Raw genomic sequence first — 25,996 nt, forward strand, 5'->3', positions numbered from 1 at the left:
GATTCCCGGGACGCGGCTTCCCCGCGGCGGGCCGGTGCCTGCCGCGGTTCCGGGCGGACACGCAGCGGCTCCGCCCGCGCCCCGCTGGCGTCGGCGGGAGCGGGGCGGGGCCGGCGGCGCGGCCGGGCCGGGCCGGGCCGGGCTGGGCTGCGGAGCGGCGGCGGCGCTGGTAGGGGCGTCCGGCGGGAGCGGCGGGCTGTCACTGAGGGCGCTGCGGGGGAGCGGCGCCTGTCACCGCAGCGGAGGGTGTTGGGTGGGTTTGGGCTGGCGGCACACGAGGGCACCGCTCGCTGCCCCTGCGGAGCCGGTCAGGGCTCCCGGGCCGGCCCCTCCGCCAGCCTGGTGGCCGTGGCACAGGCTGGGGGCTCCGGGAGGTGCGGCCGGTCGGAACGTGGCGCGCTGGCTTTGGGCAAAGGGCAGGGTCCGCTGGGGTGGTCGTGATGCGCTGCGACCCCTTTGTGGGGGCTTGGGCAGGGGCCGGGGCTCGGGCGTGATCCTCCGAGATGGCAGGACTGGCAGCTGAGAGAAGACAGAGGCAGATCAGTGGGAAACTTCCGTAGCGCACCCTCAGCGCTTGGAGCGTGGGGGCTCCTGGGGACATCGCCCCACCCAGGGGACACACAAGGCCTCGGGAGGACAGTGAGGAGGTGGCCCTGGCTGCGGCGGAGTCAGGTGTGACCCAGCTGCTGCGTACGCACACGTCCTTTCTAACCCGCTTTTTGTGTCCACCGAGGTCCTGGCTGCACTGATTAATGGTTTTGTAATGGGACTTAAAGTCCTCAGGAGTTCTGAGAGCTGTGATGCTCCTCTGTAGTCCTCACTCGCTGTGGAGGGAGGTGCAGGCTGCTGCAGGTGGCCTTCTCTCTGTCCCCACCCTGTCTAGGACTGGCAAAGGTTGGGGTGGTCAGAAGCAGGTAATGCTGGGTTTCCATCTGCAGGACCCCAGGGTCTGAGGACAGCCACAGTGTTTGGTTTTGAAATTCAGATGACAAATCCCCACACATTCCCAAAGAAATTTGTCATATATACACAATTATTGAAATTCCTGATTTTGAAGTTTGTCGCTGCGAGGTCAGGGTTGTAAGATTCTTGAAATTACTGCACCAAGAGCCACAAACAACAACTGTTGCAGTAAGGAATTGGTGTTGGTGTGCAAACCTGCTAAAGGAAGTTTACACCTTCAGTCTTAAGAAGCTCTGTTGCTAATCCCTAAAAACAAAGGAGTGCAGAAGTCAGGTCAGAATGGCCACCTATTCTCACACTTTATTGTCCCTGACAGTGTATTTTCTAGTATTCTGCATAAACCCTCTTTCTGCTGCTTCACTCACCCAGCAGAGGCTGTGGCATGTTGAGATACTCAGTGCCTGGAGGTTATGGTATACCCAGAAGGGCTGTGAATTCACAGAGGTCTTGACAGCAGTTTCTCTTTTTTATGTGTATTGCTCAGCAACACTGTCTAGGTGACTGCACTGAACTGTTTTCAGTTGTGGTTAGGCAGAGTTATCTTTAGCCATTTGGGACTTTGTTGGTGAGAAGCAGCATCTTTCCATCAATTGCAGGACATGGGTACCAGAGCTTCTGCTTGAGGGAATGTTACCAGCCTGCCTGGAGCAGCAGGGGATGCAAGGCCTGGGGGGTTGTTTTAGCAGATATAAAAATGCAGATACAGCAAAGATGCTGTTGGACCAGTGTGTGGCACTGGCTGGATGGGAATCCCTTTTATATGTTCATGTGTTTTTTAACACACTGTGGGACAGATGCTTTTGTTGATCTTGATCCAAAGTAGCTGAAGCAGCCTGTGTTTTAAAAGTGGATGGGACTGTGCCAGATCCTGCAGTAACCTTTTTAAGGGGCTCAAGGGCTTGACCATCCAGGTGGAGCAGATGCTGACTGTGGGGAGCGTCACAGTCTGTCTGGAGGTGAGCAGGCTGGGTCACAGCCAGCAGCACTCTGTTTCCAGGCAGGTGCTCTGAGTCTGGAGACTGGGACAGAGCTGGGCCTGGCAAGCCTGGGCTGGGCATGAAGTTGACTTGGAGATTGGGCAAGATTTTTAAGTGCTGATAGAAGAGAGATCCATGATGAGTCTTCTGTCATTAACCTCTCCCAGGTCTCTGTGTCTCCACAGATCTCCATGGGGATACACGCCAGTAAGGTTAATTCAAGACTGGGTGTTGCAGATGAGGGAGGCCAGGGGGAAAAGGATTCTCTTTGATCTATGGTCAAGGAATTCAGAGGCATATAGGGTCACTTTGGTACTTTATAGCCTGGCGAGGGACCTATGTGAACTGACAGAACTTCTGCCTTTTCCCTGAGGCTCTTGCTTACATGCTGTCCATGTGTCAAGGCAATTCTCTGCAGACAGCTGGCAGAGTGCAAAGTTTAGTAGTGTTGCCTGCAGATGAGTCAGCAGAAGAGAAATATCTTGTTCCTGTAAAGTGCAATGATCTTGTAGACAAGGCAGCACATGACAGTCACATCTGACTGTGCCAACACCTCCCAAGTTCAGAGGGACGATAGGACAGCCTTGGAGCAGGCAGTGCCACCCAGGGAGCTGTGGGTGTCCCAGGCCTCAGTGGTCCAGCTGCCAGTCTTGTGCTTTGGCTTCCTCGTGAGAATTGCAGCAGCCTTGGGCTGGAGTATTTACTGAGTTGTTTCAGCCAGAATGTTTTCAGTTTAAGTAGCAGCATTTATTTTGCTTCACAGGTAAATCTGCAAGTGAAAAGCAGCATAAGTGGCAGAAGAAATCCTGCTACTGACGTAGGTTTGCAGTTAATCTCCAAGAAGTTCTTCAGGACATCAAAAAAAAAGGCAGATGGACCAGGTCCTCATGCCATCAGTGTGCTTAGGCTGCAGAAAGATCTGGCCTGCTTCTCTGGTGTAGTGTGATGCTGGAGTTCTCTGACACTACCGAGATTAAAAACAGCAGCACTGTCCTTAAAGATGCAGACAGTGAGGTAAAGCTTTGGCTAAGCAGGAAGATTTGCTGGGCCTACTCTGACCTCTTCCACCTGCCAGAGGTGTCAGCTTTGGTGTTGTGGTTAAATTCCACCTCTGATGATGGTGTAGTTAGAAGAAGTTTTAAGGTGTAAGGGAGAAGTTTTAAATTCCTTCCCTGCCTATATAGTTTGGTTTTTTTTTTCCTTTCTAGTAATCAATACTTGTCCTCATTCCCCTCCCAGAAGTGGCTGTGTTTCAGTGGGATTCAGTGATTCCCTGACAGGAAAAGCAGCTCTTTTCTCATCTGGCAGTCAACTCCTCCTTGCAGAGCCCATGCAGGTCTCTCTTTCTCTCGATGACTTAGCTGGCAGGTGGTGCAAGGTCCTTCTTTGATACAGGATGCACCAAAGAAAAAAGTTTAAGAAGAAAAGCCCTGAGTGTTTTATAAAGTGGTGCAGGGATTGTGATATGCCCATGGCTTTTCCAAACAGGGCACTTCCAGCTTTGCTCCTTTGGAGCAGTATCTCGTATTCAGCCATGAACTCAATAATGGAGGAGGGTGACACCTTAAAATAGAACAATGTTAATATTTTACAGCAAGGCTCTTTCTTCTGGTTATGGTTGGTTTCTATCTTGGAGTGTTCAGAATGAGCTTTGAGAGTTATCTTCTCTTTCCTCTCCCCCATCTGCTGAAAATGTAATTAACTTTAGAACAGGCAGTGTTTTATGCATTTGGGGAAGCAAAGCTGTGTCCTCTTGTGTTAAACTCAGCTACAGATGCTGGATCCCACTGTTGGTAAATAATTGTTTGGGATGCTATTTGACACTTGGGTCAAAATGAAGCATTCTAAGATTAGTAGGTTTATTGCAGTAAAGTGTGGTGTGTTCCCTGTTTTTTATGAAGACCAGCCTGGTGATGGGAGGACTTCTTGGAAATGCACTAGCCACAGGACAGAGGTTTTAAAGTTCTGAATAGTCGTAAAATTATTGTTTAATTTCTGCATTGATTTGAGTAATTAACAGAGCTGTGTCACTCATGAGGTGTCCGGACACTGCAGAGACTACTTCAGCAGCATCTCACCTGTCAGGTCAGAGCAGACAGAGCATATTTATCCCACCCTTGAAGCTGGTTTCTCACTTGGTACATTGGGTAGAGCTGTTGCTGTGTGACTGACAAATCTTACCACTGCTGCTGATTTAATGCACAGCAAATAATAGAATCTCTCAAGTTGGAATTCATTCACTTAAGTTGTTGTTTGCCATCATTTAACTATGTATACCCTGAGAAATGGAAAAGTTAGGGTGGATGCTTGGGTGTGGAAGGAGCTGGAAGAAGGTGTTGGAGTTTTCTCCTGAGCTGGGACAGTGCTGCCCTGTACTGTAACCTGTGGTTCTTTGCCTGGCCATGAGATCTGCACCCAGCAGCAAGGGGCTGGTGATAATTCAGCAGTCTGTACTTGTGTGCAGTGAAGTCTGGTTGCTCTGATCGGTCACGCTGATGGGGCAGGAGCTTCACCTGTTTGTGTGTGGGACTGCTGTGTCTGTGCTTCAGCACCAAAGCCTCTGCTTTTGATGTTTTGCTAGGCAGTGGTTAAGAATCTGCATTCAGCACATTAACAGACCTTTTAATTCTCTCCCAAGGGAAGGAAAGAAAGTGGTCAGAGACCAACAAGTGACTTGAAGCACAGTGAAATTATTTTAACCAAATGACAAGAAAATTGGCTTCTGTTTCCCCCGTTTCCATGAATTCTGGGGTTGTTTGAACCAGAGACAGACATTTGCTGCTCTTTTTGAAATTCATGGTTTCTGCTAGGACCAGGGTGGTAAATGACTGATGCAGCAAGATGGCACCTTGAAAAATGTAAGAATGACTTGTGTCATACCCTGTGTTTTCACAGAGGCACTCTGGAAGCTGCTGCATTTATAGCATGGATCTCAAATGCTTACTTAAATGTTTGAAGACTTGGACTTGAGGGTTCCAGACTTTTTTGCCTGAGGTTATGTTTGCATTCTCCCATGTGTTTGTTCTCAGGAAATAGTAATTTAATTACTGGAATGGGGGAAACAGCAAGTTTGACTCACAGTGAGTGCTGGATGGGTCACACAGTTCTGGAATGTCCTTGTGGCTGCTCTTCACTGTCACTTTTATCTTCTCCACAATAGTTTTTTGGCTCTTTACTGACCTGAGATTCTCTTTCCTTGATCGTACATTGTAGTAGGTCTAGCAGAGCAGCCAGGGATATTTATCTTTATGTAGCCCCAAACCAGTTCAGCTGTGTCTGACCCTAAAACTGTCCATGAGGTATCAACGTGGTGATACTCAGTGGGGAGGCAGAGATATTTGCATCTCGTTGAACTGCATTTGACTTGTTACTTTGGAGCATTCCTTAACCTTGAGTCATGTGTGCTTGAGTAAGTCCGATCACTAAATCTGCTATTTAACAGCTCTTTCACAAAACACGCCCTTCTTGGCTGCCAAACAGCACAGCTTTGCCAGTGGCCCTTTGAGGGCAGTCACAGCTCATCACGAAGCTCATCCCAAGGAGAACACTCAGCAGAGCCCCTCTCCTGCGGGAAAAGGTGGTATTCAGAGGGGCATCTGCTCTTTGTCACACCTTGCATTTGCCCCACCTAACATTCCAGCACACCCACTGCATGTGGGTGGGGAGACGTTTTAAATTCCACACCAGTCTTACTATTAGGGAGTTGAAGCACGCACATTAAGATCGTTAAGGATCGTTGCTGGGCGGAGGGGTCATGCATGCTGCTCTCTCAAACAGCAGGCCAGAAGTGCCATGTGCTGCACTGGAGAGGTGCACACTTCAAGTCAACTAGAGATAATGCTGGCTTTTCAGTTTTTGCAAATCTAGCACCCATTTCTAACTCCTGCAGCAGCTGGAAAGGGAATATTCACTGCCATGCCTTCCTATAAATCCCTATTTTTGCTTTAGCTGTGTAAAGGAGGAGTTACTAATGCTCCAGGCCCTTCTGGAAGGGTACAGTGACTCCGGCCAAAAGCACACATCTGTCTCAAATTGGTGGTATGTCTGTCTGTTCATCAGAGAAGCAGTTCAGCTGAACCACCACTATTGCAAACTAGTACATAAAGTGCCAGAAGTAAGTGTGGCCTAATGTGGTGTCAGCAGCTGCTTCACCATCTGCTGAGTCGCCACTGCGGCAGGGACAAGAGGGGAACGTGGTGGCAGGTGTCCCAAGGTGTGTTGTCCTCACTGGGGAGCTGCAGCTTGCTCTTACACAAACGGCAAAGCAAACAGCAAGCCTGTTTAAAGTCACTTAAGTTACGAGCCCTTCCCTCACTGTTAACCTTCTGCATAGACCTTCCTTCCTCTCTTCAGGACTGTACAGGGATGCAGCACACCCACCAGCTGCCCTTGGGGGTGTAAAGGATAAAGAACCCAAGTGAGAGCTGGACGAGGGCTAAATGTGAACTGGACATGCCATAATCATTAGGTTGCCTTTTAGATGTGAAAATACCTTTATTAACCTCACAGTAATGATTTATAATTTGCATTGTGACTCTTGTTTCAGTGTCTCTCCAGCCAGCTGCCTGCTGCACGCTTCTCTCTGCGGAACAGCTCTGGGTTGCATTAAATGATTCAGTATTCCCACCAGGCACTGTTTGTCAAGCCTTGGCAGCTGATGCCAAATACAACTGGCTAAGCCCCTTGTGAGGTGGCTGTGTCTTTGCACTGACCTTCTGTACACTGTGCCTGCTGTTGACTGATTCTGTTTTGGAAGAACTGAGAAATATCTCTTTTTTTTTTTTTTTTTCCTTTTTTCCCTCTCCTTCATTTTGTTCCAGTTCTTTCTGGACGTGCTTGGCAAGATGGAGCCGCCAACCTCATCCAGGCTGAATTCCCGAAAGAGAAGAAAAGATGGATCAGGCCCTAATGGGGCAACAGAGCTGGATGGAATCCCTCCAAAAATGTCCCGACGCTCACTCGTAAGTAAGCAGAGATAAGAATTTTGGGAGCCTGTGAGATGAGGACACTGAGCTGTAACTGCAGAAAGATACAGGTGGTGGTTTTTCTGTGGGCAGAGAAAACAAGGTTGGAGGTAGGGGATAAGAAGCAAATGATAGTAGCTCTCCTTCTTGCAAAACCAGTTTGGAATATTCCTTTGTTCATACTAATAACATACTTACAACGTGGGCTTAAATTAGGTCTGAGGCAAGCATTGCTAAGCTGCTTTTGTGGTGTGTCCAGCTTGTCACTTAAGCTGAGCCAAAGAGGCATGCATTTAGATAGCCATGGTGAAGCAGGGGTTTCTCACAGGTGGGTTTTAAGTGATCCCCTGGGAGGGAGAAATACTCAGGAGAAGCACAGAACTGCTGCAGGAGGGTCTGAAGCCTGTAAGCACCTGCAGAAGTGATCTGTTGAATCCACACTCCGGGAAGATCACTGCTCATTTGATTTTCTTGGTCTGGAGAGAGACAGCATTTATATTGCTGGTACTTTGGGAATGTCCAGAAAAAACACAACAAACAACTGAAAGGATTTCTCTTCTAGATCAACCTTGGGATGGCTTTAACTAGCTAAAGTCAGTGGGATCTTTTCTGAAGGGGATCTGATCCAGTTAATGCTACTGAAAAGGGCTGTCTTTATCTTGTCCTTACCACAAGATTGCGACAAATTGGCTTTTTATAGTTCTTCTCTGCCCTCTTCCTGGAGCTGTCCTGTGCATCACGTGTGCTCTAGTTGTTCTTATCTCTGTCAAAAGCCAGCTACCATCCCTGCCACGTCATATCAGGGTCATGGTCCTTGGCACAATGTGGTGATGTGTTGCAAACTTCCTCCTCGATGACAACATTTTGCTCTTCAGGATGGCTTCAGCCCTGTCAGAGAGCATTAACAGAGGTGATGAAATGAGGGCAGCACCAGCAGTGAGAACTGGGGAGGCAGGCACTGGGGATGGAGGCTTGAGCTGTTCTGTGATTTATCCCACAGAACATTTATGTCCTTCACTGTTGCCAAAACCTACCCTATCCCTCTTAAAGATCTCATGTATTTCAGTAAGGAAAGAGAACTGTGAAGGTTATTTCTTATTCTGTGGGAGTCACTTGCTCTTTAAGTTGCTGTATGTCCTTTGTTAGAAATAAAGCATTGGCAAACAGCACAAGACAAGTAATACCCAGCCACTTTCTAAGCTTCCTGCCTGTTTTTTAGCCACAGGGCAAACTCAGTTCCCCTGGTGAAAGATTTCTTTTCTACTTCTTTTTGCAAAAGTTTTATTTATTATAGCAAGAGTAATAGTGTTGCCTAACTGTGAGATTACCTTGAAGCCTTTTCCACTCCAAACTCAGCAGCTATTGGCAGAATATTCCCCTGAAGCAGCAGGGCTCAGCAGCAGATGGTGTAACAAACCTGCTAACACATAAGCCTGTTGTATTGTGCACATCAGGTTGAGTTTTGACCCTCAATGGTCCTGCAAGGGAAGGGCAAGATTCTGGCAGGACCTTTTGAGGACATGTCTCTGTGTTCCTCTGATAATTTTGATAGGGCTTTTTTGTGCTTTTATTCCTAACTTCAAGTAAACTGCCAAGAGTCTGGTTTTATAGGGAAGTTCTAGACTTAGTGGCAGTGATGAGAGACTTGCAGGCCTTATCTGAGAGTAAGGAATGGTAGAGGAGGTGCTGTGTGAAATGTGGAGCCCTCAGTAATTTAAAGATGTTCAGCAGTAGCAGCTTGTTTGAATGTCGTGGTCAGTGTTTGTTTTCCTGTGCATTTCATTATAAGCACTCTACTAAGTATTGACACTGGCCATAAGAGCAGTGTTTTTTATGGTTGCAGTGGTGCTGGACACTGCCAGGACTTTGCAGTGGGACAGGAAGCCAGAGAGGAAACTGCAGATTAGCCTTTTTCAGCTTGAAGGTATTATTGTAATGATTTGCAAGCTTGTTTCCTAGTGTTCTGACCAGGAACAAGATGTCCATTGCAGCCCTACACCTTCCAGCTAGAAGGAAATTGAGCTTTTTGTTTTGTAATGGGAAGGGCAGATGTTTCATTTCAATTCAGAGCAGACCAGAAATGATGGCTGGACTTCAGCTGTTGATTAAATGTACTGCTGTTGTCAAGCTAGCAGGGTGGAGGGGTTTTCTCGCAGCAGTTGGAGTTATTCTGCTGCAGATCAAGGACAGTCTCTCACTTGTATGGCTCAGAAAGGGTCGCAACACACACATTCCCTCAGAGTTAGTGCTGCAGTTGGTATTGCTCTTCTGCTTGTTCATATACTCAAATCAGGGATCTGTTACAAGTTGTACATCACAGCACAAACACTCAGGCACAGCAGAGTGGTGGTCTTGCCAGAGTGGGCACAGCTGGAGCTGTGACAGTGAGGTTTGAACCTTGGCTTGTGCTGCTGTGAACTGCTGTTTGTCAAAAGTCTGAGTGTAGCAGCTGCAGCTCTGACCCCCTGATAGTCTTGCTCCAGTATAAATACTGTCCACTAAACTCTACTTTTCTCTCTCTCTCTCTCTCTTCTTCTCTAAACTCAAGCTAATCAGCTTGCAAAGCTGATTTGAGGTTTTACAGTAATTAGTCTTTTAGTACATATATCTGAATTTTGCAGAGGCAGTGAATCGCCTGGTGACTTGGACACTGTGGTGGCAGTGCTGCCACTACAAACTGCCCTCACTTTTGCCCTCTCACAGTGAAACTCTCCTGGCTGTTTAGGGACTGCGGGAACCGGCTCCGTTCTCAGATGAAGTGGAGATCGACTACAGCAAGCCATACATCAGAGTGACATATGAAGAAGCCATGAGAGGGACCCCGTGTAAGTAAGAATACAGACTGGAAGGGGATTGTATAAATGTTGGATTTGGGGGGGTGTGGGTATGATTGGGATATCTCTGAAACCAGCCTTGTGTGTTTGACCAAGTTTACAGCCAAAGTCTGAGTGCTTTGGTGATAACTGTTTCCATGGGAAATTTGGCCTTTCAGTACACCTGAAATTCAAGTTTGTGCGAGGAGATTACATATACTTGTTTTAAACTCTAGCTAAGCCACTGACAGCCATAGAACTGCACACTTTCTGTACTATTTTTTTTGAGGTAGCTTAAAATTAAGCACTTTAAAAGTCATATTTTCTGAAACCTGAAACAGGCAAGTAAAACCAATTTATATCCTTGTCCACAATGTCCCATTCTGGACATCTAGCCTGGATTTGAATTAAAGTCAGTGTTATTAAACACCACAGGCCAGCCCCACAACAAGAATACGTCATTTTATTCTCTAAACCAGGCTGGGAGAAACACTGTTCTCTTTGCAAGTCCAAAGGGAAGGCAGAGGCACAACTGACTCCTGAAGGATGATGGCGCTCTCCTGCCAAACAGAGTGTGCAGACAGTGTGTCTTTTCTGGGCTCTCTGTTGTGGCTACAGAGACAATAAAAATGCTGCACTTCTGTCTACCTGACTGCTGAGAGATGAGTCAGCTCAGATTGAGACCTGCCAGAGGTTCTGAAAATCCAGTGTGTTTTACAGTCTGCATTAATTTCCCAACTGAAAATCTCCAGTCTGCACAAAGGTGTCTAATTCAACAGTGGTGCCTCTCCTGCCTGCCGAGACTAAAATACAGTGCACGCTTCCCTGTTGCTGTTTGCGTATGTGCTCAGGAACTGTAGCTGCTTCAGGTACAGAGGAAAGATAAGGATGTCCCAGCCACTTTCCAGAATGTGAATGAACATTCATAAAGGTCTGCTAGGACCAGTCCTCTTCTGGCATACAGAAAGCTTTTGCAGTCACAAATCTCCAAATCATTGGCTCTTCAGAGTCTTCTGGCATCTTCAGATTGAGGTCTTAGAACCATTAAAAAATTATTTTAAGAAGCTGTCCTCAAACTGACTCCTCTGCTTAGCTTGAAGTTAACAGCCCTGACTTTTGCATCAACTCCTCTTCTTACTGCTTCCCAGTCTCTGTCTCTGGGTATCTCCAGGGCTCTGCCAAGACCTATGGGGTCTCACCTTCCTGTTAGGTCTTCTCTCTGCCCTCTCTTCACTGCAGCTTTGGTGTGCCTCTGCTTGGCACTCCTCTGAGTCTGTCTGTCTGAACTGAGCTAAGAGAGCAGCAGGCTGTTCCCAAGTGTGTCACATACAAAGACTGTGGCTTTTGATTATCAGCAGCAAGAGGACTGTGGTCCTGTGTGGTCCCAAGATCAGAAGCCTCCCACTATTACATGGCAGAGCTAGACTATCTTACTTTACCTCTGTGCTGCCCTCAAAGGACTGAGCTACAATTTCCCGTGGTAGAGGCCTGACAGAAGTTTTGTTCCTCATGATGATGATGATGATAATTGTTGTTGTTGTTTATTATCTATGCATTTAGCTGATAATGCCAGTGATTCAGCAGAATTTTGTCTGCTTTTCTTTGAGTAGTTCAGCTGTGTTTTTGAATAAAGCCATACACTGCATATTTCTGGGGGAGCTGATGCTGCTGTTCCCTCTGTGGCTGATGCTGGCTGTTCCCACCAGACTGTGGCAGCAGGCTGCAGAGAGGGATGCTGTAAAGGTCTTTAGGTGCCATCCTGGCAGGCAGGAGGAAATCAGGCACCTGTGAAACATTTGGGCCATTTCCCCTCTGGTATCTCACTGTTGTGCAAAAAGTTAAATTCATTCATAGAATGGAAATGTTCAGGGTTTGCTTTTCCCTTGGTCTCCTGTTCACCTTGTTTTGGTGATACATGGTAGGTTTTCAGTCTGCCTTTATATGTGGTTGTATTTCAGCTCTGTGCTCAGATGCCTTTGTTTCCAGATGGGAATGCAGAGAGCCAGGCATTTATCTTCACACTTCTGTCCTAATTTTGGTGCTGCATTCTGTAACACCTCCATGACTTTCAGAAGGTCCTCAAATGTGAGTATGAGCAGCAGCTGCTTCTCCAGGAATGCATATTCACAGCTATGTCTCTGTTCCTCTGGCACAGTGGATCGCCCTGTCAGAGTTTATGCTGATGGAATATTTGACTTGTTCCACTCTGGACATGCCCGGGCCTTGATGCAAGCAAAGAACCTCTTCCCAAACACATACCTCATTGTTGGAGGTAAGGAGTGACCTTGTTGACTTTGGCTATTGCAGGAGTACAGTTTAGCTCTCTCTGTGGTTGTGCATACTAGGGTTTTGTCTTTGTGGCCTCAGTGACTCTCACTGCAGACACTTGTCCCAAATGTTGCTGGAGTCTTATTGCAAAATGTTGAGGGCTGGATATGTCTGCAGAAAGATATCCTATACCAAATGAGTGTTTAAGGAAAGGATTTTTGATTGTGCTGTTTTAATTTGACCCCTCTGTTTTGTGACAGGTACAGGTGAGTTGCACATCTGAGTATCAAAATATATTAGGGATAGTTGAGCATCTACTTCTGGCTCGTAAATGAGACAGCTAAAGTATGAGTCCCTCCATGGCTGCTTTGTTCACCTGTATTGCCCTGAAAGTCACTCCCCAGCTCCAGTTTCCTGCTGGAGATTGCTTAGTCCCAGACAGATCCCACTGGGAGCATGGAGATCACAGTGGTTTCTTGGGCATGTGCCTGGACACCTGGAAGTCAGTTAAGCCTTCCTTCTCAAAATAGAAGTTCCTCATTTGGTCTGTTAGGTCATAAGTCTTTAGATGATGCCAGGAATGTCCTGCTGAGTGCCTGAAGGGATCTAGCAGAGGTGTTTCAGCCAGGCTCCTTCAAAAATGTAACAGGAAAAAAGATGCCCCTTTTCTGGCTGCTGCAGTACATGGGCCTCTGCCCAGGCAGTGCCTCTGCTTGTCCCTCCACCCACGCTGAGGACACATCAGGCTGTGCATGTTGTCTGTCAGGAGCTGACCCTGGTCAAACTGCATAATGATGCTGAAGTATGAGAACTGAAAATACCTTTAACTAATTTTCTCAACTTCCATTGTCTGTGTGAAGCAAAATTAAATTCTGACCCTGCCATAGAACAATTATAACATCCTTGGGTGGTTAGTTTCCTTATCACAGTTTCAGTCATTGCTGAGAGCATTCTAATGTATGCCTGCACTTCTTGTGTGCTACAGTAGTGTCTGGAAGGGGAAGGGAGGGAGGAGAGCTGAAACAGTTGCTCCAACCTACAAACTGCCCTGAGCTTAGAAATCTTAAAGGCTGAAAGACATCCCCATGTACATAAACACTACAACAAACAGGAAAATAACTTCAGCTCAAACTGTTAACTTGTTAAAGTAGCAAGGAGTGGAACCACGTTCTGTGCTTCTGGAAGACTGTTGAGGAGAAGGACAATGAACTTGCACCAGGACTGAGACAAGAGGCCACATCCCAGGAGAGCATTAGCTCCAAGCAGGGAACAATCTCCCCAACTCTTTATCATCTGTTTGTCTAGAACGTAAATAAATCCAAACCAGTGAGACTGGTAATGCCTTATTTACTTTTGAGTCTGATAATCAAATAGAACTCCTTCCTCAGCATCTTACATTGCAGATTATGAAGAGCTGTTATTTTACTTTCTCATAGAACATAATAATTATGTTTGATTTCCTGTGAACTCCTCTTTTGTTTTAATGTAAACTTTCCAAGAACTACACTGGCATTTTATGAAATCAGAAGTTCAGGCAATAAGTTTTTTCATATTCCAAGCCTGAGACATCCATTGCTTTAAACGTGGATTTCTGACCAGCAGGCCCCCCAGGTGCCATTTCTTATAGAAGAGTGGTCTTCTGTGCTGGCTGGTTTTCTTGATAAGTGTTGAAAGCTCTGGAGACCTTAAAGGATTGGGGTATGGGTCCTCAATTTGGGCAGAAATTCTCCAAACAGCCTGCCCAGAATTGCTCAGGAGTTTAGTGCCCTGCAGTGCTCCCTGTTCCTGGTGTTTTGTGGCTGGAGCCTCTGTCAGCTACTGACATTCTCTGGTTCAGCAGAGTGTGGGCAAGGTCCATTTACTGTAAATTATTGGGTAAGTGCCTCAGAGTCAGTGTTCTCTGCCTGTTTCTCCAGTCTGCAGTGATGAGCTGACCCACAACTTCAAGGGTTTCACGGTAATGAACGAAAACGAGCGCTACGATGCTGTGCAGCACTGTCGCTATGTGGACGAGGTGGTGAGAAATGCACCCTGGACCCTCACACCCGAGTTCCTGGCAGAGCACAGGGTAATTGGTGACATCTGATCTGTTTGGATTTTCGATTAGCCTCTCTCTGTTTACAGCAAGAATTTATGTTTGGGGGTGACCTCTGCCTGAGCAAATGGTTTCTGTTGAAGTTCCTTAAAGATAGAATGAACTGGGTTATGGGAATTGAGTGGGTTTCTTGGGAGTGTAGAAACATTTGCTGAGCTTGCATGTAATATTAAAATAATGTATAGATTGTGGCATAATGAGAAAGACTGAGAGGGTTCTGGGTATTTCAGAAGAAGTTGGTGCTGGTTAGAGATGGGTGTAAAGTGCAGTAGGGAGAGGATTACTAGGGTTGGAAGTGATTTCTGGGGGGTGTGTCTGGTCCAACTCCCTGCTTTCAGCAGGAGCAACTTAGTTGTACATCAGCTTCTCTGCCCAGGAGACCAGACTAGCTGTCTTTAAAGCCTTCTATCAGTTGGTGAGAGAAAGTGAAAGGAATCTCTTAACATCTGTTGAAGAGCTTTGGGAAGTGAAGGAGTCTCCAGGGGAGCTTGCTTAGTTTACCGTTGTTGTCGTTAATAAGCTATTTTTCCGTGGAGCTTAAAGCAGCTGTGCCCCTATTCCCAGCCTTTTCTTTCCTCTCTGTCATGTGTTTACAATTCACAGGCAATTGCCACTGAGAACTTGGGACTGCTCTGCATTGTGTTGTAATGGAGGGAATTTGCTATTCTCTCTCACACCCCTGAGTGGAGGTGTTGAGCCAAACGTTACCATCTTTTGACAGCAGCAGGAGATCTGCATGTTCCAGATGTTCCAGATAAAATGTTGACTAGCTTTTTTAATTTTCAGATCGACTTTGTTGCACATGATGACATCCCCTACTCTTCTGCTGGCAGTGATGATGTCTATAAGCATATAAAAGAAGCAGGTGAGTCTTCCTCAAATTCTCCAGGGCTTCTTATCAAAAATCTTCTGTAGTTTCTCCTGGTCATCTGTAATGCAAGATTATGCCCCTCTGATCTGCCCAGGCGCCTGTGGTGGCAGGGAGAAGCAGCTCTGGGCCCTGCTTCATAACACTAGGACTGTTCCATGTCCCAGCCCAAGCATGGCCCAGTATTAATTCCTAATTTCAATCTAGTTAGTTTGATCAAATTAATACCAACCTCTTGAAAACATACTGCTGTTTGGCTTAAAGATTCTCACAAATGGGGACTTAGCAGAGGGACAGCTCTAGCTGTTTGCTGTTAAATTCGCTGGGGATGCAGCTTTTTTATATCCAAATGAAGCCATCAGGATTATATTTCCATCCATTAAAATGTAGGACCTCTTGTCCTGTCCTTGTCCCCACACTATTTTGTATGGTCAGTATTTAAACCAGCTGAAGTGAGGACCTTTTCATTAGAATACCTGGTGTTTTGACAGGGTTTTGACATGTTTTGGTCTTACTTAGGCATCCCAGAAAGGATGGCTCTGGTATTGTACATTTGAGGACAAAGATGTGAGAACAGTTAGAAAGTGAACTCTTGACAGGAGAAGCTGTTTCCTGATAGAAGTGGCAGCAGCTTTTTGCCCTGTGTCTGGCTCAAGCTGTCCTGGGTCCTTTTCCCCAACTTTAGGCATGTTTGCACCGACCCAGAGGACTGAGGGAATCTCCACGTCCGACATCATCACGCGCATCGTGCGGGACTACGACGTCTATGCCAGGCGGAACCTGCAGCGGGGCTACACGGCCAAGGAGCTCAACGTCAGCTTCATCAACGTGAGTGCAAGTGGGTCTCACCACACGCTGCAGGAGCCAGAATCTTGCCAAGTGTGAAGAGAGTCTTGTCTAGTCATAGCACAGTCCTGCCATGTGCCAGTGAAAGGCCTGTCTGCAGAGCTAAGCACTGGCACCAAACCAGTGTCCTTGGAGTAAAAATTAGACTTCCACCCCTGAAATCGCCTCAGGGACCCATTCAGAGCCACTGGGGGGGTTGCTAATGCTGCTCTCTTGTCAGAGATGTCTGGATGATGTCATACCTATTGAAAGAGCTGGAGAGAGGGTGTGTGGCAAAATGTATGTTTTCTTGAATGAAGAGTGAGTTGTTATTTACAACAGTTGCTGTCTCATCTCTCTCCTCTTCCCCCAGTCACCTCCTTAGGGTAGAGTCATTTATTAGGATAAAATCTGATGCTGTTTCCACTGTATTGTTCCCTTCCTGGAGCTGCAGGAGCAACAGTGCTTGGGTAGGACAGAAGGATATGCCCTGCTCCTGTGCTGTGCAGCTGTAGCCCTCAGAAAGGATACTTGGCAGAAGACATTTTTGATGTTGGAAGTTGTAAACATTTTTTTTATCACTCAGATACTGTGCCTGTGAACAGCAATGAAACAGGAGAGGTAACGGCTGCTTGGCCTCTCTTTGGCACATAACTCTGCCTCTGTTTAAAAACACCCAGCAGAAAAACTGATGCTGTTGTGATAGAGACCTACAGCAAGGCACTCCAATCTAATCTGTGTGCTGTATAAATATTTCCTTCTTCCATGCACTCCTATTAGATAGTGCTTATCTCTAGCTTTAATCTTGCTTTGTGTTCTATGCCAGTGCCTGTCACAGACTGTCTCACAGCCCCACTGTGTCTGCCATGTAGTCTAGGAAAGAAGTGTCATGGAAGTGAAGGAGAAGTGTCACCAGACTAATGGAGATGCTGAGTCTCAAGCAGCAGTTCAGTGTAGTGACACAGGGCAGGGATGGTCTCCACTCAAATCTGGTAAGCTGTATTCTGATCCACCACTCTCTGTGCAGGAGAAAAAATATCACCTCCAGGAACGTGTGGATAAGGTGAAAAAGAGGGTGAAGGATGTAGAGGAGAAGTCAAAGGAATTTGTCCAGAAAGTGGAAGAGAAGAGTATTGATCTCATTCAGAAGTGGGAAGAGAAGTCCCGGGAGTTCATCGGCAATTTCCTGGAGATGTTTGGCCCGGAAGGCGCATTGGTAAGGAGTTGCTCTGGGAAAAGGGGAAAGGGAACTTTGGAGACATTAACAGACATTGTAGGGCTTCTACAGAGTCTGCAGAGGAAATGTTTGGCATTTGTTGCAGTGCTCGGTGTACTGCCAGTCTCCAGACAAGTTGTCCCAGGCTTGGGCAGCTTGTTTTCAGGGAGTACTCATTGCCATTGCCAACAAGATAATGCCAGTTACATTGTAGAGTGAAAAAACTCCCCTGTCCCACAAGCTGGCCTGTAAACTCCAGTTTGTGCCCTGCTGACCACTGCTGAGCTGCCAAGAGGATGATGGTCACTTATTCATTGGGCTAACATGAGTCTGAAGCTACTTGTTTATGCCAGGCTTTCCTGCACTCTTGGGTGAATATCACAGTGCTTGAAAATTAGTGATGATTACACTGTGTGCAGTTTCCAAAGCCCAGAAAATGCTGGGGCTTTTTCTGCTCTTAAATAGCACAAGGTTCTGAAGGGGCACAACTCAAAGTGCTGCACAGGCTGTAAGTAGTGTCCATTTCCATGCCTGTGTAACCCATGCTAAATGTCCTCCTGCTTCCCTCACCAGAAGCACATGCTGAAGGAGGGCAAGGGCCGGATGCTGCAGGCCATCAGCCCAAAGCAGAGTCCCAGCAGCAGCCCCACACACGACCGCTCCCCATCTCCCTCCTTCCGCTGGCCTTTTTCCAAGACTCCTCCTTCCTCACCTGCCAACCGCTCCAGGAACGAGTCTGCAGTCACCTATGACATCAGTGAGGATGAAGAGGATTAACCTACCTGCCAGGATTTGCTGCAGACCGCTAATCGCTGAATCCTAAGTCCAGACCCACTGGGCAACTCTAAATGAGCAAGAGAGCCATAGGAACAGGACTGATGGTGAGCACAGGACCTTGGAGGCACCTGTTGCTCTTAGCAAGGGCTGCTGCCTGGAAGCACATTGAAACCTCCTCTCCCTAAATCCCCTTTTTATTGTTTACGTTCTAGTGGTTTCCAGCGTGAAGATGGTTTTTATATTTTAAGAAAATATTTGTTAAAAGGGCAAGGAATAGCACTCAAGTGTGGCTTTTGGTTTGGTTTCTTTTCCCTTGTTAAACGTTCAGGCAAGAGGAAGAGGGGGAAGACCCATCTGTCTCTTCTTTCCTTCAGCTCCTCTGTCTTATGCCCCCCACCCCCAGGCAGTATTTGTGCCACTGCCAAATGAAAGACCCCTCAGTTCCTCAACCAGCATGACCTCGAGAGCATGCACAGAGCAGTGGTGTAATGAGGTTTCTAGGAAATAGAGAGATCCCTGCTGGGCTGGAGCTGATAGGAATCTATCCAGCAGACCCTGTACTGCTTGCATGCCTCTTAACTGAGCTTCCCAGTGTGTTGCAGTGAGGACGTGCTGGGCAGGGGATACCAGCTTGGCACGCAGGAGTTACACCCGGGAAGAACTTGCAGCACTGTAGAGTGGCATACCCCATAAAGTGCACAGCATTCACAGCTCCAAAGAGTAGAGGAGCTGCAGGGGAAGGGCCTTTCCAGCTAATCTTAACAAGACTGCTAAATCCTGAGTTAAAATTGAGCTCTCAGTTGCTGTTGGGAGAGAAGAGAATGAATCTTTGCTTCAGGGCATTTGCTGTCTTGCATTTCCTTGGGTGTGTGAGAGCCCAGGTAGGAAATGAATGTGTCTAGTCTTTTGAGAAATTCCTTGTTCCAGTCTGTGGTGTGTTACACGTTTTAGTGTCTGTTCAAACGGTCCCTCAGCACTGTGCTCTGTGTGTGTTTGTCTGTGTTTCAGCTGCTGTGCTCTAGGGGCTGAAGGAGTCCTTCACACTGGTGCCATGAAGTCGCTGCTTTAAGGGCAAAGCAGCCAGTTTGCTGCTGATGTCAGTGTGTGCAGCTGGACAGATGAAGGGCCCCAGTTCTGTGTGACAGTTACCTGGCTTGTGCAGTACATGCACAAATCCATGCCTGCTCACTCTGCTCCACGAGGCAGGATGAAAGGAGCATCAGAGAGTGCTGCAGCTTTTTAAGGTTATTTAAACGCATAATGCTCGTTTGAGTCTATGGTCCAAGTTGTGCCTGCTGTTGTGTCTGTGATACACACTGAGCTTTGTGGCCTGTGGCTCCCCAAGGGGACTTGCCCTCCTCATGGCTGAGCAGAGCAGGTCGGTGTACCCTGTCCTGCAGCCAGCACTGGAGAAACTGGCCTTGCTGTCATGTAGCTGTGGAGCTTTTCTGCCAGTGTTTGCCTCTGATACCCACTGTCTCTGGGTGGAGCTGCTGGGCTGAGTTGCCTGTATCCTGTGGTGCTGGGAACAGAGGACAGCTCAGAGCCCTGTCAGCAATGCTGCCGGGAGGTGTCCAGAGCAGGATGTGAGGCCTGGGGAGCAGCACGTGCAAGGAAGAAACTCATCAAGTGCTGCCACGAGCTCTGCACACTGTGATGCTTTCAGAGCACGTGGTGGCCCTGTGATAGGAACAGACTGCAGCTTCTTTCCTGCTTTTGTCTTGGTGGTCTTTTGTCACACTGCCCAAAGGGCTTGACAGACGTTATGTGCTTCTCTTAAAGCCAGAGCCAGTATGGGAAAGGGTATTTTGGGGATCACTAATCTGCCACTTGGACCTCTTTCAGCAGGGATGTGCACAGCTGTGGGAGCATGGCTAGCTGCTGTGGATTTTAAACTTTAAGGAGCAAATAACAGTCACGTGCTAGAAGCCAGTTGTTAATCCTCTGGTTTCTGAGTGGTAGAACACTTATTTGTATCAACCACGTTGTCCCTTCCCTCATTGTCCCTTCCTCACCCTTCCCTCAGTATGGATGTTGGGTTGCTTCCCTGAGCCAGATCACAAAGGCCAGGCTGCTTTAGAGCCTTATACTGTTTTAAACAAGTTATGCAATAGTGTTCTGTAAGTTTGAGTGGTGTTCTGGATGGTGGCTTGTTCTGCAGAGACCTTAACATACTTGGTCTCTCTGCAAAATCTGGGGTGCTTGGTAAGAAGCCAGCCATGGTTTTACATGTAGCTTGGAATAATAGAGCTGTTTCTTGTAACCAATAATCTCTGCTTCCTCCTTGCACTGAAATTAAATTGGACACTGAAATCCCAGTCTAGTCCTGTATTTTTACTTTGTTTTGTTTTCTCCTGGATTGCTGGACCAGTCTTCTCCAGCACTGTCATGTTTTATCAGGAATAGGTAAGAGCTTATCTTTCAGCAAAACATAAGCCAAGTTCCCCAGGATCATCTCATTTCCACAGATACACCCAGTGCTGCTGCTTCAGGGCTGTTCTGCACACCTCTAAGCCATCCATCACTCTTCAAAAGAAGCATCCAGAAAAGACATGAAGTAAAAGGTCCAGTGGAAAAACAAAAGTTTACTAGCATGCAGTGAAGAACCCTGTGGAGTTTGATGCTGCCAAATCTAGAGGCCTCTACTCTCGTGAAACAGCCCTGTTTCACTTCCTCTGTAGAACTGGGGTGAGCCCTTGGGAAAAGATTTTCTGATGGCAGAGAACAGCAGCAACAGGACAGAACTGAGAAGTGCCAGGGATGCATTTCTCAGAAGTGCAAGAAATAAGAGCATTGGAGAATGCTCTTGCTGTTTTTAACATGTGATCTGCTCATTTGAAACCATGATCTGAGTTGTGCTTCTGGCATCTGTAATGAACACTTGGGGTCAAAAGATTACCTAGTGGTTTCTGCAAATTGTCATTGCTCCTGATGTCCGTCCCCATGTCTAGAGCAGATACTGGTACTGGACCAAGGCTGCTTAAGGCAGCATTGACTAATTGCCAGTGTTATGAAGGTGTTTTAAGGCTCCTTCCTTTGCCTGGCACGTAACTGGCAGGTGTGGATGTTCTCGGTGTGCTTTCAGGAGCAGCCAGTCCCACGGAGAACAGACCCCAGGGACAGGTCAGACCCATCCTGATATCTTGGGAGAAATCACCATTGGCCTGGGCTTGCCTTGGCTGTGGGACCCCAGCCAGCAGCACCCAGAGCTCAGTGTCACAGCTGGATGTTGGGCATCCCATGATGGTCCCATGCTTGGCTGTGTTAGTCTGGGCTCCATCCTCCTCCCCCTGTATGGAGTCATCTCCCACCCACTAATATGAAGCCAGTCACCAATGCAAGACTCTAGTAAAAATTTATCTTTACTCAGTGCTAGACAAGAGCCCCAGGGCTGGAGGTGGCTCCATGGACCCCCTTGACTTACGACTTTTAGGTTTCAGACCCTTTCATTCTGTCCCAAGATGCTCTTTCCCCTTCTGCCTCTTTTGCTGCCAGCAGCTCCCCAAAGCCAGGGGAGGAGGAGAAGGCTGTGCAGGGTAGACCAGCCCCTCACCCCGCTCTGCCCCTTGGCACCCCAGTTTGTCCCTCCTGGTCATGCTTTGACGTCGGCGCCTGTGGGTGCGAAGGTGACGGGCTGGTAGCCCGGCTTGTCATCCTGCTTGCGGTAGTACATCCGCGTCAGCACCGCCAGGATGAAGGTCTGCGGGATCAACAGCTGCACGTTCATCTCTGGAAGAGGAGAAGGGTCTTTTGAAGCTGCCCTCGCCCACCATGCCCACCCCCATGCCATGCCACTGGCTGGGAGCATGTGGTGCTGCTCTCTCATCTCCCTACTTACGCTGTGACCTGGCCTTGGAGGAGAAGGGCGGCGAGCAGGCGATGCTGCCGTTGTTGGCCAGGATGCTGAAGATGGCAGGCTGGAGCGCCGTCAGGAGGAGCAGGATCTGCGACCACCAACACCCCGCTGTGAGGGCTGTGCTGCTGCCCGGCTCTCAGCCTTCACCTTCCCCGCTGTGCAGCCAGCAGGGCTCTCCTGCCCCACCATCTTCCCTCATGCTGCCTCACCCCATCAGTGCTGCAGGAGCCCTCACCTAGGAGGGAGCTGGGCAGGACAGGGGCTCACCTGGAAACAGGTGAACTTGGCCTGCATGTTCTGCTCAGCCAGGTGCAGCCGGGCCTGCCGGAAGAGAATGCCCAGGCCCCACAGCCCAAAGAGGGCGGAGGCACCAACCAAGGTGTTGATCCAGAGGGCCACACTCTCTCCTGAAATCTGAGGGGGACACACAGGGAACATTACTGGGCTGACAAAGTTCAGGTGGAGGCTTCCTGTCTAGGTCATCAACCTGCCCATCCCTGTGCTCTGGCACTCACGTCAGCAGGGTTGTAATTCCCGTCAGTGGCCAGGATCAGCCCCAGGAAGACAGCGACTGCCTTGAAGAAGGCGTACTGGAAAGTCCCCAGGATCATCAATTTAAGCTTTTTCCTGTCATGGTGAGAGAGACCAGTAGCACTCTTAAGTCCCCCAGTCCCTGCCCAGGGAATTCTCTTCCAACCCAGCAGAAGCATGGGGTGAAAGCCCTCCAGGGATAGAGGTTTATCCCACCTCCCCCTCACCTGTTCATGGTGATTCGGGGCAGACAGGGGCAGCAGCAGCAGCAGGGCCCAGTGCTGACCACCATGGGCACATCCTTCAGGGTGCTGAGCAGTGCTTCCTTCCCCCCAAAGCCCTCCACCATGACCAGCATCATCACGTAGAAGCAGACAGCAAAGTACCTGGGGAGGAGGAGGAAGGCAGGTCAAGCCGTGTGGGCTCCACGGTGCCCTGTCCCAGGGTGGGTGATACTCACGCCGTGGTAGCCATCTCCACCACCATCATGGAGCGCGGGAACCACAGGCCAAAGCAGCTGATCACTGACACAACCTGGGGGACACGTGAGCTTGGCACACTGACACTCCCCCTCCTGGAACCCCTTGGGTGGCCCTGGCTCCCCAGGGTGATGCCCCCCAGCACCCCCACAGCCCAGCTCACCGTAGGGGCTGAGCTGCTCCAGCAGAGGGTCTTCATCTTGATAGGGCAGCGGATCTTGCGGAAGAGGTATGAAACCTCTTCCACGTAGATCACAACCGACAGCAGTGTCATGATGGTGCAGAGGCCCAGGATGATGAGTTGGGCCATGTCCAGCTCTGCCAGGGAGGGGTGAGAAGCTGTCTTCATCCTGTCTGTTCCCCCCTGGGGCCCCTACTACAGGGAGCTGCCCCTCGACCCAGCACTCCACAGGTTTAGGAAGCTCTGTGCCATGCCCTGGACATGCCTGTCTATGCCAGGGCTGGCCCTTCTGCGCCACTATTCCCTGTCCCATGACACCTGCCCCAGTGCTGGCTCTTCCTGGGCTGTCCCCGTCCCTACAGGTAGGACTATGGGATGGGAGGTTAAGACCCTGGCAGCAGCCCAGTTTCTGACTTCTGGGGCTGCCCCGTGCCTGCTCTTGCCATGGCCACTCTACCACCTTCATCCCTGTCCTGCTCCCGTCAGCGACAACAGGAGGGTCCTCCCCACCCCGTCCCCCCACCTACGGTGCAGCAGCTGCCGGGAGGTGGGCGGCAGGGAGAAGCAGGCTGCCGGCACGCTGAAGTTCCTGATCAGCATCTCCACCAAGGGGCGGGAGAACCTGCGGAGCAGAACCGGGCGTGCTGCAGGGAGCCACCGGGACGGGGGGACACCCAGCCCCGCAGGGTCCGAGCCTGGCTGGTTCGCCTCACCGCCAAGCGCCTCCCTTCCTTTACAAAGGGAATGAATCATCCAAAGTTCCGATCCAAAAAGTTGGATTTGCCCGGCTGCAAAGCGGCACGGGAGTCTCCAGCGCTCACCTGGGGTCATCCGCCAGTTCCAAGGTGGGATCCATCCTGTTCGGCTCCTCGCTGGCTCCGTCCCCGTGGCTGTGTGGCCGCTCGTCTCTGCCTGCCTCAGCTCCCTTCGCCGGCGCACGGGGTCAGAGTCCCCAGGGCAGGGACCGCGGGACGATGCCGCGCCTCGTTCCACTTTAACCAGAGCCTCCCTCCCTCTGCCGCAGCTGCGGGCACCCATTGGCGTGGCCCCACGCCGTCCCGGCCCACCGAGTGCTTTGGCCACCCGGTTATCGACCCGGGGTGCCGGGAAGGCAATTGTCACCCGCACCGCCTGCGGGCCCTGGGAGGACTTTGGGTGGCCCAGCTCCAGGGAGCCCGGGCTGAGCCCGGCACGGAGCAGCTCCCGGGGCACTAGAGGGCAGGGCTGGCCCAGCGCTCAGAGCCCCAACCGGGGCACATCAGCAGCACCAGGCCCGGGGGGGGACCAGGGGGTCGGAGGGAACAATATGGGTGGGGAGCTGGGGGCTTAGGCAGGAGAGCAGCGTACCCTTGTCTTAGATGGATCCCAGAATCCTCATGGGTTCCAGGGCTGTCCACGGCTCCCAGCCCTTCAAGGAAAATGATTCCTTGGAACCCTTTGCCCCTCTGGCAGGGGGCTTCTGCTGCAGCCAGAGTGGCACCAGGGCCCCAGGTGGATGCTCTGCACCTTGCTGCAGGTGCAGGATGCTGCTGTTGTCATGGAGTGGGATGGTGGGAAGGGGCCGGGAGGAGGAAATGGGTGTGGATGCTTCAGTGAGGAGGGAATGGGGTGAGGGAGGAGGGAGGCCTGTGGGGATTCTGCGCATATCCGAGGTGCTGTGCACACCTAGAACTCCCCTCCTCTCAGCCCCATTAACCAAGGCCCATATCCCTGTCCCCATACGCTTTCCTGCCCTATATGCTGTAATCTAAGCTGGTACACTGCGCGATGCACATCCAGCCCTCTGCTCTCACATTCACACACACAATTACCCACACCTTGCACAAGCAGACCCCTCACCATGGCTGCTCCTGCCCCATGGCATGCATAGGACCAATTGTGGGCCTCCCACCCAGAACCCCTGCATCACCAGCATTGTCTTCTGCTGAAGAAATGCATCAGCTCCTGGACATCTGTTGTGCTGGCCTTTATGTGACAGTCACTGCAGGCTATGTCATGACAGTCCTGCTGTCCTGCTCATCCATCCACCTGGTGCTCATCTCCCTGTGGTCCATCAGCACCGGGACGATCTGCACGTATCCCTGGCCCCAGGGAAGCAGAGCCCAGCCCCAGCATGAAGCCACACATGCTGCACTGCCCGGACATGTGCAGGAGCCTCTTCCCTGCCTGGCATAGCCCCAGGGCAGCACCACCCATGGGTGCCTGCTGCACGGGGGCACATGGCAGTCCCCTTGCCCAGCACACCTGTGTCTGGCTGTCCCTGACACAACTGCTGTAGCACCACGATGATCCTTCTTGCTCTCAGGTAGTACCTGAGCCTGACTGAGCCCTGGTCCCCTGCGTTCCCCAAGGACAGCACACCTCAAGGTGCAAGGTACAGCTATGAGGCATGGAGCAACCTGCCAAGCCGTGAGGGGATGCAGAACATGGCCAAGCCCAGAGCAGAGGACAGCCCCACACATTGATGCTGTCCATGAGTGAGCCCCAGCACACATGCACACATGTGCAAGGAGGGCTCCATTGCTGCACACACTCCCCTGTGCATCCCTGCTGGGGCTGGTTGCACCAGTGACACCCACACCACTGATCCACCTGCATCAGGCCCCCAGCCCCATCACCATGCCCAAGACCACCCTGCATGGGGCCAGGACACACCCACACACTGTTGTGTTGTGGACAGTGTACTGGGGGTGTGGTGACACCCCAGAACTGTCCCCTGGGCACACGGAGGGCTCTCGCCCCTGCAGCCCAAGGTGCTGAGCCCTCCCTGTGCCAGCAGGACAGGACGTGCCTGTTCCTTGCTTGCTTCAACCTGCCCCAGGAGCTGGCGGAAATGGGTGTGGAGAGGGGGAATGCAGTGGGATGGGATAGCCCAGAGTCCCTCCAGCTTCTGCCTTATTCCAGCCCCTGTCTATGCCTGGCATGTATGGTCCTGAAGCCATCAGGGCCCATTGTCACCCTTGTGCCCCAGTCAGCGTTCTCCACACAGGCTGCTACCATGGCCAAAAGCTGCCAAGTGAGCATCCCCTGGCATGGGCATGGGGGGCAACAGATGGGTCAGGCTCAGCCCCAGACCTCCAGGATGCTCCAGGGCAGAGCAGCCACAGGGACTCCCTTTCTTGCCAAAATCCCTTTCAGCAGAGAAAGAAAAAGGAACACAGAGATAGGAGCCATACACCCACC

General features: G+C 49.9%; 2 protein-coding genes across 6 annotated transcripts; one reads left to right on the top strand and one right to left on the bottom strand.

Annotated features, from left to right (window-relative positions):
• Nucleotides 1-115: 115 nt before the first annotated feature.
• Nucleotides 116-20,084, top strand: PCYT1A (phosphate cytidylyltransferase 1A, choline). Of its 2 annotated transcripts, none has more exons than XM_085587883.1 (9): nucleotides 116-253; nucleotides 6,761-6,901; nucleotides 9,630-9,729; nucleotides 11,873-11,989; nucleotides 13,902-14,053; nucleotides 14,867-14,945; nucleotides 15,634-15,776; nucleotides 16,801-16,989; nucleotides 17,563-20,084. In XM_085587883.1, the coding sequence occupies exons 2-9, from the start codon at nucleotides 6,785-6,787 to the stop codon at nucleotides 17,764-17,766; spliced, it is 1,101 nt and encodes a 366-aa protein (XP_085444009.1). In that variant the 5' UTR covers nucleotides 116-253; nucleotides 6,761-6,784; the 3' UTR covers nucleotides 17,767-20,084. The 2 variants fall into 2 exon arrangements, with proteins under 2 accessions (XP_085444009.1, XP_021392508.3); XM_021536833.3 differs by having other exon boundaries at nucleotides 116-169.
• A 1,026-nt stretch (nucleotides 20,085-21,110) lies between these two features.
• Nucleotides 21,111-25,534, bottom strand: SLC51A (solute carrier family 51 member A). 4 transcript variants are annotated; one of them, XM_021536832.3, is made up of 9 exons: nucleotides 23,635-25,506; nucleotides 23,341-23,435; nucleotides 22,796-22,950; nucleotides 22,614-22,687; nucleotides 22,381-22,539; nucleotides 22,138-22,249; nucleotides 21,890-22,036; nucleotides 21,605-21,710; nucleotides 21,111-21,495 (listed from the first exon to the last, which is right to left on the bottom strand). In XM_021536832.3, exons 1-9 carry the CDS (start codon nucleotides 23,667-23,669, stop codon nucleotides 21,359-21,361), a joined length of 1,020 nt encoding a protein of 339 aa, XP_021392507.3. In that variant the 5' UTR covers nucleotides 23,670-25,506; the 3' UTR covers nucleotides 21,111-21,358. The 4 variants fall into 4 exon arrangements, with proteins under 4 accessions (XP_021392507.3, XP_085444000.1, XP_085443999.1 ...); XM_085587874.1 differs by having other exon boundaries at nucleotides 23,341-23,519; nucleotides 23,555-23,696; XM_085587873.1 differs by having other exon boundaries at nucleotides 22,138-22,539; nucleotides 23,341-23,519; nucleotides 23,555-25,534.
• Nucleotides 25,535-25,996: the final 462 nt, after the last annotated feature.

The sequence above is a fragment of the Lonchura striata genome, chromosome 9 (genome assembly GCF_050655825.1).
Source record: "Lonchura striata isolate lonStrDom1 chromosome 9, ASM5065582v1, whole genome shotgun sequence".
Taxonomy (NCBI): domain Eukaryota; kingdom Metazoa; phylum Chordata; class Aves; order Passeriformes; family Estrildidae; genus Lonchura; species Lonchura striata.

Coding starts and splice junctions, on each gene's coding strand:
- PCYT1A (XM_085587883.1), top strand. CDS start 6,785: ATGGAGCCGCCAACCTCATCCAGGCTGAATTCCCGAAAGAGAAGAAAA. Junction 6,902..9,629: donor AAATGTCCCGACGCTCACTC/GTAAGTAAGCAG, acceptor CTGGCTGTTTAG/GGACTGCGGGAACCGGCTCC. Junction 16,990..17,562: donor TTGGCCCGGAAGGCGCATTG/GTAAGGAGTTGC, acceptor TTCCCTCACCAG/AAGCACATGCTGAAGGAGGG.
- SLC51A (XM_085587873.1), bottom strand. CDS start 23,851: ATGGGTGCCCGCAGCTGCGGCAGAGGGAGGGAGGCTCTGGTTAAAGTG. Junction 22,951..23,340: donor CTCCCGGCAGCTGCTGCACC/GTAGGTGGGGGG, acceptor CCTCCCTGGCAG/AGCTGGACATGGCCCAACTC. Junction 22,540..22,613: donor GTGGAGATGGCTACCACGGC/GTGAGTATCACC, acceptor CCTCCTCCCCAG/GTACTTTGCTGTCTGCTTCT.